Source organism: Pyxicephalus adspersus, chromosome 5 (genome assembly GCF_032062135.1).
Source record: "Pyxicephalus adspersus chromosome 5, UCB_Pads_2.0, whole genome shotgun sequence".
Classification (NCBI taxonomy): domain Eukaryota; kingdom Metazoa; phylum Chordata; class Amphibia; order Anura; family Pyxicephalidae; genus Pyxicephalus; species Pyxicephalus adspersus.
This window is the reverse complement of record NC_092862.1, coordinates 24463049-24475983: the sequence shown is the minus strand read 5'-3', so window position 1 is coordinate 24475983 and position 12935 is coordinate 24463049. Positions and strand designations below refer to the sequence as shown.

Here is a 12935-nt window from a genome sequence, read left to right as displayed (position 1 = left end):
CTTGAGACATTATTGTTGCATGCATGTGATAGTGTAAACAGGGTATAACCTAAACAACTTCCTTGTATTTTGTTTTAAATATATGATTTTTTTATTTATATCTAGCTTAGTAGTTCTATGTTATTAATAGATCTACATCAATCAATAATTAAAACAGTTTTATCATTTATTACTGCCTACAAAAAGCCTGTCTGTCCCCTATCCTTTCCTTTATAATTACAGGAATTACAGGAATTCGCCCGGCACAGCCAATCAAGATGACTGAAGATATGGCAGAAGAGATACAAAATGGTGCGCCTTTTACCTTTACCTTTTAACAAAATACCTGTTATTGTTCAAGAAAAAAAGTACTTTAAATACTTTACATCAAAGTAAATGGCAATATTCAATTCAATATCAATAAATAAATACTGTTTCCAACCACTTTGATCTTTAAAGTAACAAAAGAATACATTTTACTGATCACAATCATTACAAAGTAACAATAGCAGAATGAACTACTCTACGTGTACTATAGAGATTGGAAGACAATACCATTCCCCTCATCTTCCTTTAGGGGGAGCCAGAGAGCCCGCAGCCGAGCTCAGCCGAACACCTAGTCGGAAAAAGCCGAAACGACCTGGCCAGGTATCTCTTACCTGTAATACCACGTGGGAAGGGGAGGGGCAGACACATCCCAATGACAAGTCATCAGCCACTGCAAGGCGCCTGGTAGGGGCGCAGCCTGCATTGTATTGGCTCAAACACAGGAGTGCAAAACAAAAAAAGAGGCAAAACCGGCCTCTCCCTCCCCTCCCCCAACCTGGATCCTCCTGCAGAGTGAGTGCAGGTCCCCAGGGTGTCCTGTTCCATATCTATAGGTGGAGGTGATTCAAGGTGTAGGGTGGTGTCGTTTATTTGGGGGGCTTTTCTTTCACTTTTTTGGGGAAGGTGAAAGTTTTTTTTTGTATATATTTGTCCTTTTTTAAGGTTTTTTTTTATTTTTTTTGTTTGGCCACTTTGCAATCATCATGACTTCGGTTTCCCCGGATTACCTGGTGATTCTGTTCACTAGCACTGCCGGTGCGAACTGTGCTAAACTGGGCTCGGATGAGAAGGAAGTCATCCAGCTGCTATGGAAAGTAATAGATTTGTCCAACAAGAAGGTAAGTGGGTGTAGGGGACCCTTCCCTGTGCACACCTGGGCCAGCACCGGCTCCATACATAACACCTGGCACCCTTTGTCTCCTAGGTGGGGGAGCTGCACGATGTAAAGGTCAGACCCGATCACCTGGACCTGACAGAGGAATGCAGAGAGGCCACCAAGATTGAAGCAGAAAGTCTGTACATGGCTCCACAGCTAGAACAAGCCCTGCAACAGGTGAGGCCACCTGAGAGCAATCCAGGAGTTCTCATCCAGCATGGCTGATGTCTGGACTTCCTTGTTTGTAAATGTCATGGATGAGCTCATTAAATTCTTACACTGCCCAGGAAATGTGAGATAAAGTTACAGCATTTACCATAAAGCCATGTGAGCCAAATAAATCAACTTTAGTAATATGTGTAGGGGGCTACCTATAATGTGTAGGTATTTTGTAAAACTTTGATATCTTGGCTAAAAATAGGTGAAAATCTTCAGAAATAAGACACCTAAATCATTTTTTTGCTGTGGATGTTACCAGTCAGACCATTCAAGGCTGTGATTGTTGCAATGGTATATTATGAAGGTGTGTGTGTATGTATGTATATATTTAATTATTATACACACCTACAACACAGCCATTATTATATAGCAGGGAAAAACAAAAGGATGGATGTAAATATATCTATCCCCATACTTTTCTCTGCTATATAATAAAGGTTGTGTGTGTGTGTAATAAATATATATATATAACAGTATTTATATAGCGACAACATAATATGCAGTGCTGTACAAAAAATACACTTACACATATATAAGCTCTACTTTTTTCACCTTTCTCGGGTATTTAATGGTGTGCAGCTCTTTATATTATTATTTTAATTAATGTCTTGTATACAGCTGTGTACATGGGCAGGTTTTTATTTTCAATGAAAAAAAAAAAAAAGGATCGTAAAGGGGATTCATCAGCCAGTGATTTGTAGTAGACCATTTCCTTGGATTTTGTTGGGCTGCAGACAGGTCGGACATGTTTGAAAATATCAATCAAATGCACTCAAAATATATTGTGTGTATAAACTGAGTATAATCAAATACAATTTCAATAGTTTCTGGAAGGGAAAAGTGATTGGATTTTTACGTGTGTGTGTAGAATGTTTTGTGGCATCTAATTAGTATATCGATCAGATAGTTCATTGGAGCGCACAATTGGCAGTGGACCTGATCATGTGTGCAGGGCCTTAGGCAACCTGTGGCATGTCAATTATTGTACAACTTCAAGGTCTATGAAAAAGCATGCTGGCATTTGTAGTTTTACAATGGCTGAAAGCTGATTATACTTATTATAATTTCTAACCTTTAATTTATTTTTAGTCACTGTTATCGCAGTGTTTTATGTGCTGAGCCTTTGTTGTGTTAATCCAGCAGTCGCTTAGTTTACATTAATTCTTTCATTATAACCAATCATAGGTCTAAATAGATAAATGATGTCGCTCTACATTTCCAGTGAGTCACAGCTGAGTGTTGATGGTTCCTTATTCTTGTGTGTAGCTTGCTTAGTTTTAGCATAATTTGATATCTTGGAATATTGTAATTCTAAAGGCAGCATAGTCTTAGTGTGAATTGTTTCCATGTTGTCAGATGGGGTAAAAAACAACAAATTCTAAGAAATGACACATTAGTGTGAAGTAACTAATGATGTTTCTACATTCAGGGGGCTTTAAATAGTGGTAATTTGCAAGTGACTGTGAGATGAATAGCTATTGATATTCTAATTGTCTGGACTTGTGGTTTTACTAAAGGTGTCCTTTATGAACAGCTCATTGACACCTCTCCTTTTTTTATTATGAATGCTTTAATTTAGAGATCCTTCTTTACCTAATGAGATACTGATCAACTAAAAGCACGTGGACAGTAAAAACTGAAAAGTCAAGTGTTATTCTGCAGATTTGGTCCAGCTCAATGATAGATCTCAAATCCACCAACCCCCCCCCCGTCGAACACTTATATTTTCAGGGAGACTCTGCTAAAATATATAGGTCTACAGCTAACAACATGTTGGCAAAATCAGTAATTTATAGATAAAATAATGAAAAGTTAGACAATAGTAGGATAGGTTACCTAGAAATAGATACACATGGTGGAGCATTTTAACACTACAAATAAAAAATATAATTTGATAATATTGGGAACATTTTGATGGTATCCTTTTAATGTTGAAGTGCTTCCTTGCATGCTAGGGTTGTTATTAATAATAACAAACAATATTTATTTAGCTCTAACATACTATGCAGCGCTGTACATTAATTAGGGGTTGCAAATGACACAGGAGGATGGGAGGATCCTGCCCAGAAGAGCTTACAATCTAAGTGGTGGTGAAGCCGCACACAATAGGAGGGGGCTTAAGTGAAGGTTCTTTCCTGAATTACTTATTCTCAGAAGGTAGGGGCAATCCACCACTGCTTGAAGAACCCTCTAGCAACCTTTGTAGGAACACTGGAATTCAAAGAAATCTAGGAAAATAACAAAAATGGGCCTCAGGTTTATGGAGTGTGTGTTATGAAGATGTGCTTTATATCCATTCATTCCTATCTAGTGGGTATTGCTTTTGGACCAGGTGGTGGGACTTAATGGTTCAGGTTAGTGGCACACTAGGTACCATTGGTTTAGGTCAATGTCTGAGGCACTCCATGACAGCCAGGGAGAGAGTATTTTCAGAATGCGTGATCAGTATTAATATCTCCTTTATTACTGTAGTTCATCTTACAGTATATATTAGCTAGCTTTGGCCTACAATATGTCAGTAGAGGTTTTACTTCATTTTAAATCTTACACAGGTAGCTGGATATTATTTCTAAAAAGAAATGAAAGATAAAAGCATTGCAGGGATAATTTTTCCCTTTTAATGTTGCAGGAGATAGATCCTGCACCTTCAGGGCAAGCCAGAAATGCTATTTCTATTCAGCTTATACCTCATGGATGCCAGTGATTGGCTGGATATTTGTTAACGGCAGACTCAAGTCCTACATAGTTATATTTTTTTGTTTACATTCCTATTTCAAGGCCAATCTGATTATCATATTGACCCTTACCTAGATTGGCTAAACACAAGATATTACACCTACTGCAGGTCAGGGTCACCTACTGCAGGTCAGGGTCACAAACCTTTCAGAACCTAGTACGTTTAGTACCAAACTAGTGCATTCTCCAAAGTATGTGGCCCCTGGAGTTGGGACAGCCCTGGGCTAAGGCAATATGATGTACAAGTGCCCACATACATGCCAATTTAGTTGGCAAAATCTGTTTAGGTAGCTACATAGATTTCCTTTTGGTAAATAAAAGGGGAATAGATGCCCCCTTGTCAGGACAAAAAAGATTGGGGAAAATCCTCTGACACCTGGTCCAGTGACTATGATTTATAATTGGGTTACACTCAAATACACACGTCAGATAAATGTTGTGCTTGTCTTGGGGGAAATCTGCCGTGCAATGGTTCCATGACGGATTAATGAATGACCGCTGTAAAAGGAGGATAGCGCAGCTGGTGCCACTTGCTTATTGTCCACTCGCCATAAAATAGAATCATGAAAGATTCTTTCCAATGAGGGTTCCCTGGCTTCTCTTGGATATCTGTACAGAAGTAGGACAAAATTCTCCCCCATTCCCATGGACCACAGAATGTTAACTTGGTTTTTACCATTCCCTGTTTGAATTCCCATGGATCACGACTTTGTAACAAAAATTGACTATGTACAATAATGTTTGATTCTCCATGCTACAGTAAGTGTAATACTAACGCAAACCTGTCACTAGAAACCTTTTGGTTGACTTGTGTAGTTGTTTGGCCTATGTTGAGGCAGTGGGAGAACAATCCTTATTGGACAAGGTCATTTCTTATACAACTCGCACTTTCACACCAAACCTCAGGTATCCTCCACCAGAAGTGCAATCATATTGTCCTGGTCTACTGTAGGAAAGTTTCGCACCATGGTGCCCCAGGCAGTGTAAATTTTTGCAGGTTTCTCCTAACATTTTAATTTAATTATTGCTGGTTTGGCGTGAACTTGGAAAGTATTTGATCATTATATGAACTTGCCTAAGGGGTTATACCTTCCATTAGTGTACATGCTATTCCTTTATGGTATACAAAAATTGTACTGGACTAAGAAAATTCAAGAATCAAAGCTTAGGTGCTGGACACTGAATGCTAGCTAGTTGTGCATGCCATCTTCGTTTGGTTGCTTTTGCTCAGAGAGGCAAAAGCTGGAAAAGATGAACACTTTAGTAGTTTGACTTGAGGGGAGGGCAGGGAATGATCACAATCGCCTTGGAGAATCTGTCCCATTGATCAATTCATTCCATGAGCAGGCACACCCAGGGAATGTAGGGTAGGCTTATCTATGTAAGACCAGGTAAAGCAAACATCCTTTTGCTTTAGGCACTTTAAAATAATTCTGACACTAGAAAAAAATGTTTGTCATCTGCACAACAAATTCTAGTTTTCATAAAGAGCGAAGGCAATAAAAATTTGTGCAAAGTTCATTACATTTGTGTTGCATGCTTGGTCCTCCAGCCATCTACATAGGATGACCAAATGCTGGTCAGTGGGTGCCTTATACTGTCTTTATTTTGTGGTTGTGTGTGTGGGTTAAAGGGGGGGTCATGGTGGAGTGGATTGGCATTTAACCTGGCAAAGGCATTCTAGCTAAATCTTTATTTACAATTGTCCTAGCTTTTAATGGATGTTTAGATGTTAGAAATCCGTGCTTTTTTTTTCTAATGAATCTGTTGAAAATGGACTAATGTGAGGCCAACTTTACACTCCAGATTTCAGTTGCTTTTGGTTTAGGCTGCTGGCACTGATTGTTATGGACTAACTGACTCCAGGACTCGGTGGTTATGTCATAAATAAGACCCTTTGAGCAGGCAGATCTTTAATGCTTTTGTGTTGGGTTGCTAGGGCAGAATCTCCCACATTGTATTTTGCTGGTTAGATGTTTTTGATTTTCTAAGAAAGATCTGTCAGGGAGTGTCAGACAAGATGCATAAAGACAAGTCAGGAAAATAAATTATATTGCATGTTGCCAGCCCTTATATAACAGGACTATGTAGAACAGAGGGCCATGGTTTTGTAACCCTCAATTTTATTTATGGTTTTTGACAGCACAAAGTTGTCTAGCAAGATCAACAGGACTACCCCCACCCCAAACCATTCGGTTATTACCATACTGCACCTTCTGCCAAACTGGTCAGTTAGTGTTTTTTCTCTGGCCAGAGGAAATGTCACCTGGGACCTGCTAGTAAGCTAAACTCAGGGTTTTGCTGTAGCCCTCCATCAATTCCTTTTTCCCTCCCATTTGTAGTAAGGGTTCTTGTCCATTGCCCTTAAGTCCCTTACTCTTGACAAGGTCACAATGAAGGTCTACTTTGCAAGGCAGCTATTGGAATAGTTTCCTCTTTGGGTGAATTTGTGGTAGGAAAAGTGACCTTTCTTTAAAGATGGGCTATTCTTGGTCTGCTTGACCTAGATGTTTCAGGCACCATTCATGGGTGAAGTAACATTGCTTTCTGGCTGTCCAAGCTCCTGGTTATGAGAATGCTTAGTTGCAGGGTGAAATGGGCAGGACTTTGGCAAGAAACAAATACTGAATATTCTACAGGTGGTCCAGTGTTTGCTGTATTGTTTTTCTGTTTTTTCAAGTTTGTGAACTGACAGTACCATACTTCTGTCTTAGGTTGACAATGCTCACTCAATGTACAGTGTATTAGGATTGCAGAACATCTTCTGCTCTGATCTGCATAATGTGTTGGTGGCCTGTGGGCCAGAATAACAAAGAATGGGTTAACAAAATTAATGCACAATGGTTGGCTTACTAAAGGTCTTTTTATGCACAATGGATTTCTTTCAGGATCCGTGAATATTGTGGAAAACGTGCACAGGTAAAAAATAGGCATATGCAGGTATTTTAATCCTTTAAAGACCCCATGAATATATTAATGTACAGAAATGCAGTTATTCCTAGCATCCATTTTGCACAAGTAGAATAGAGTCTCTAGTATTCACAATATGCAATAGAAAAGATTGCTCAGAAGTTATTGGATGAAAACTATGTTCTGGAACAATATAATTAGGCCTAGAAAAATCCATGGAAAGGCCATGGAAATCTAGCTGTTATTCCGACCTGCTTTTAAAGGTACAGGCTCTTGGCATACCTAGTAAGTCACTGACCTAAAACCAGCATGCAGGACAATTAACATTTGGTTTGCTGCATGCTTGTTCCAGGTCAATGATTCACAAGGCAGTAAATAAGGATCAATACTACAGCCTCAGAGCCTCCACCTTCAAAAACAAGTTAACAATGGCAGCTCTCAGTTCTGTTTTTACAAGTGAACTTTATAAAGGTGTGAAGGCTAGTTAGTTTTGTGTGTACAGAGGTTCTCCACCTTTTATAAATGCAAATAAAATCAACTTTGAAGCATTTGGCAGTACTCAGTAAATGATGTCTTCTCTAAATTGTATGTGATAGATAGATAGATAGATTTTATTTTCATTCTGGATCAAATAGACTTGAGTTGTTAACTGGGCCAGAGGCTTCATTCCTCTGGAAAAGCCAAGAGCCGACTATTTTTATCCATCCAGGAGCTCCATCCAGCACCTCTCATTAAATACTCCATATCATAAAGTATATAAAACTAAACAAGTATGTTAGAATTATCACTTCCCCTCATCTATAAGGTTTGCAGACTGGATGAAGCCATTATAAAGGATTCCTATCGGCTCACATGAAAATAACAAATCCCTGAAATTTGTCAGGTAGTTTACCTCTGTATCATTACCAACAGATTACATATCTATTTGGATGGGCCCATCATTTAATTGATTAAATTATTATTTTTATTATTATTACCAGAAAAGCATTTGGAATGCAAACAGTTTAGCCTAAAGGCGGCCATACATTTTTTTTTTTTACTAGATTACACTTTGTATTTGATAAAATATGAAGCTAAATGATGATCTATAATTATTATTGGGAATGCCCCTTCATTGATATTGATGGAGAGCACGCCTGAGAGTGATCACTGCCTTTCATAAAAACATGGCTCTGGCATCTGGCTAAATGTTGGCACTGCTGGTAAGTGGTTGCATGGTGGTAACCAGGTAAATAATTGCAATCAAGAAAATATTTTTACACTGTTTGTGCCCCCATTGACAGGTGTATAGCCAGTATACGTAATGCTGGCATCATATACTGTTAATTGTTTTTATGAACATGCAAAACATCTGATATTTCTCTGTTACTAATCACCTTGAATACTACCATGCACCAATCGATGCAGCAATGCAATATATGACCAATTGGTGCAATTGGTGCAATGGTGCAATATGTGACCATTATTCATCCACTGTTCCTGCCAAATTGCAATCTTGATCAATTTTCCTCACGTATTGATCAGTATAGTTCTGTTTTTTAAATGGTTTTCATTGGATTTGATATTTTAAAATCTGAAGCACTCTATTGGTATATCAGATGTAGATTTTATACCATATTGACATGGTTCTTCAAAAAGTATTGTATGTAAACCGTATTTAATAAAATACATTTTACGGTTTTATTGCACCCCAGTGCTTCTGGTCTCATACAGACTTCTTTCTGTCTATAAAGCCCATAATGCTAACAGTTGGCCAAGCCTACCCAATGTGTGTTGAAATGTCCACTTGTAGATCCCATTGTAACCTATGTGACAGCACAGGTACTCAGTTGAGAGAAAGGGACAGATTATCACCCTCCAAAATGGAAGTACCTGAAAAAGGACCCTTGTAGCAGGATCACACAGCTTTCTAAAGAAATCAGTAAATAGAAACTTTAAAAAAACAAACTTTAAAATGAGATGAGCATATAATATTTTATAAGGTTTCATTGTCTGGGTTTACATATATACTCCATATTATGTGGGTGATTGTTTGGGATTTTTTTTTTTTATAGTTGCAGCAATGTACTGTGCAAGGAACAACTGATGGCAAAAATTATTCTAGACTGGAGTAGTAATATAAAATGGTTTCTACTGATGCTGTTATCAGGCTGGGAGATGGAATTTTTTGGTCGCGTAGCTTTGTAGCAATTAAATGTTGAGAAATGTATTGACATTATGTTAAATTAAAATGGTAATATATGATGACAAATCACCTTAATATATTTTGCAAGTGAAATTCCCATGGAAGTTCCTCATTGACTGACTTATGTGTTAATCCAAGTGTTTAAAGTTCTATTGAGGCTTTCCCCAGACCTCTTAGAAACTTTAACCAGACTCTTTGCCAGACAAGCTTGTTGCTACTGTGCGTGTGTAAGCTTGCCTCCTGATGCGTGTCGGATCTTGTAGTAGCACTGTCCTCCAGATGGTGACATCAGAGTATCAGCTGTGGGCAGTCTGTAGGATGTAGCATATTCTGGTAACCCATGAAAAAAAAAATCCTATAGTGGAACCATTAAATCACTGTTGTCAGATCAGCTGGTTAATTTTAGCAAAATTATAGGTTCATTGGAAAGCCATGTTCTGTTATGCTGTGAGCCGCAGATGTCTGGCTGAATTTGCCCTCACGCCTCTCTAATAGGTTACCCCTTTGGTATGGTAATGCCCTTTCTAGTAGTAGTCTTGGTGTATACAAATCGTTGGGTACCTGGAATGTGCTCTGTGCTAATTTAGAAGGGAATGTTATGTTCTGGGACCCATTTGTTTTCGGTTTATGCATTTTATACTTTTACTAATAAACGCTTTAATAAATTGGAGATGAAATCCAGTGTACTATAGGTTGCCTAAAATGACCAGATAGTAGATGACTGCCTGTATGCTTAGCTTGACAAAAAGCTGGACTGAGATGTATAGGAAAGAACCGTTGGATTCATTTAGCTTGAGCTACAGAATTCTATAAAAAGTGGGCTCATTGTAGCAATCCATGATGAGAAACAAAACCTATTTCTGCTGGCTCTAAAGGATAATGCAATATAGTCATGTGCTTTTTTTTTTGTTTTTTTTTTGTAGCCCTTCCAATAGTAAATAAAATGTCCACCCAATATACATTTTTAAAGCAAAACCCAAATGTAATTCCCAGAAGTTTTATACTCCTGAGCTGTACGAGGTGGATCAAAAGAGCACTGTCTGAGCTTTTTTAGGGATGATTGCCTTATGGACTTTAAAGGGAGCACTTAACATGCAAAGCTGAATGAGATGGAAGGCGTTTTGATGCTCACAACACTAAGCCTTTCTGCTTTTGATGGCAGTATTGTTGGCAAGACGCACCAGAAGTCATGTTATAAACCAAAAATTGGAGACTCAATGAGTATTTTTTGTCCAGAAGCGAAAGACATTATATTCTAATGAACTTTTTGTACTGCTTGATTTTGGATACATACCCTGGTTTTATCATCCAAGACTAGACCAAAATTTTTGGCAAGATGTACACTTTAGGGGTTCCTTAACTGGAATAAACAAATGTTTTTCTGTCTGTATAATTTATAGCATTGTAAAGCAGGAATAAATCTCCTGGTCCTAGATTTTTTTTTTTTTTTTTTTTTGAAATCTGAAGTCTCCAGTAGACTTTACAGAAGAAAACCAGTGAATTCTGGGAATACCTGGTGCAAATGTAGTTTCAAGGGGATTTTTCCTCCTAATGTTCAGCTTAAAAAAACAGGTGTCCTATATGAATATTCTCTACAATCAGAACTAGTGGCAATAATATAACATAGTATAACATGGCTTCTCTCTTGTAAGGTTTGTTTTAATCAGACTTTGCAGTTTCCATTGTAGTTATAATACTCTGTTTTTATATTGCAGTTCAACCAGACAGTTGGCAATGAGATAAATATCGGTGTTGGTACTTCCTTTTGCCTGTGTACAGATGGACAGCTACATATCCGACAAGTACTGCATCCAGAAGCCTCCAAAAAGGTAATGCAAGTTTTTAATCTCACCAGTATATAGAAAATGGGTGTTCTTTTGAAAGCTGTTAAAATATAGTAAGCACCAGATGAATGACCTGCAGTGATGCATGTGTGCTGGTGCAGAATGGTGGTGTCAGTCTCCTGATTGGTACACAAGACTTGTATAGCCTTCACCTTCTACAGAACCCACCTGGTTACTACTGCAAAATCCGTTCCTTAAATGAAGGATTTAAGTAGTGCCCTGCTTTTGGCTGATTGGAGCAATGGTAATTTGGTGAGGTTTGTTTAAAGCTTTTGTAAGGGACAAACTGGTTATTTAGCCAACTTGATGCCAAATAGGTTCCCTTTATCGATCAAGCTCTTGGTTTTACATACAGTGCTGGAAGAACTATGTACCAACTAGTAAGCCAGAAGACAGCTTTAAACTTTTAAACCGCCACAGAACTTTTTTTTTTTTTTTCCTCTGCAGAAGTAGGAATGGCTCAAAGTTCAAAAAAAACTATGTTTTTGCTTTCGCTTTTTCAAAACTGCCATAATTGTTTTATCTGAATGGTGTACTGCAGTGTTTGTCTAGTCACCATTTCTGGTTTTTGATATTGTGAGTTAATACATTGATCTTTTTTACATTTTACCATCAAATAAGAATACACATTGTCTTTTCTACAAGCTGAACGCTGTTTATGCTCATTTTTACATAGTTTAATTTAATTGAAAATCCAGATATGATTGTAAAAGTAGTGAGGGGGGTTGGACTTGATCTTATCACCCACTCACTTTTGTCTATAATGTCAGCTGCTGTTGATACCTTTTACTAAAATAGTGTAGTGTTCCTTTTTCAAAATAGTGTATAAAACATGCAATAAAAAAATCTTATCTAACACAGATAATTTTAAAATGTTATTTCTTTAGTCTTGGTCATTAGAAAAGAAAATGTAGTAAGTAAAAATAGACTGCAGCCAATCACAAATCATATTTTGATATATAATAAACTATTCTACAATTTGCTTCCTTGCACCTTGTCTTTAAGACAGGTACCATGCTGACAATGAGTTTAAATTGAGTATCGAATACAGTTTTCATAATGGGAAATTTGGTGTAACTAATAAACACTGTACCTTTCAAATGAGTTGTTTTAAAACCGAACAGGCAATGTAGAGTCTCTAATTATAACCTCATTATAAAGGCACAATCCCAGGTGACAGCAGCAGGCTGTGTGATCTCTGTTTACAGTAGACGCTCCTCTTCAAATGGGCAGAATGTTATCCTGCTTTTTTTAAAGTTTGTTTATGAGCAATAAATTAAATGACCTCACCGGAAAATAGTAAATCCCTTTGACTGAAAAGGCAAGCAGTATCCGTTGAAATTTAACTCTCCCCCCTGGTCTACTGCTTGTGGTATTTTACCACTGGCTGGTTATAGTAAAGGATCGCCCTCTGCAAAAAACAATTTATATATATATATATATATATATATTTGCTTTGCAGGATGAAGTAGAAACACAAATAATTTTACCAGCTGTATTTACAACGGTTCCAAAATAAAACAGGATCATTGATATGGATAATAGATCACCACCTTTCTAAAAATAAGTTTTTAATGCAGTCAGGTGTAACTAATTGACTACTCCATATAACACCAAGCTATTGCTAGAGCATTCCAGTGCTTGGTCAGTAGTGCAACTGAAAGCAAACTATCACCTGTGGGTGTTGAGCAGTGTCAAAAGGTCTCAGGGATAACATTGTGGACAGGCACAATTCAGGAGATGGATACAAAGAAATTTCAAAGGCTTTATTATCGCTAGAAGCACGCTAAAATCTATATTTAAAAAGTGGAATCTGTTTGGTTCTACTAGGACCCTCCCTGAATCAGCCCATCCCTCA

General features: G+C 37.7%; 1 protein-coding gene across 2 annotated transcripts in view; it reads left to right on the top strand.

Moving 5' to 3' along the window:
• Positions 1–823: 823 nt before the first annotated feature.
• The window catches only part of ESRP1 (epithelial splicing regulatory protein 1), a 42876-nt gene continuing 30764 nt past the window's right edge, over positions 824–12935 (top strand). Inside the window, exons 1-3 of one of the 2 annotated variants that reach the window (XM_072410900.1) lie at positions 824–1145; positions 1232–1360; positions 10949–11062. In XM_072410900.1, coding sequence (XP_072267001.1) covers positions 1011–1145; positions 1232–1360; positions 10949–11062 — 378 coding nt within the window. In that variant the 5' untranslated portion in view covers positions 824–1010. The remainder of the gene's footprint in view (positions 1146–1231; positions 1361–10948; positions 11063–12935) is intronic. The other variant, XM_072410899.1, reaches the window with a different exon arrangement.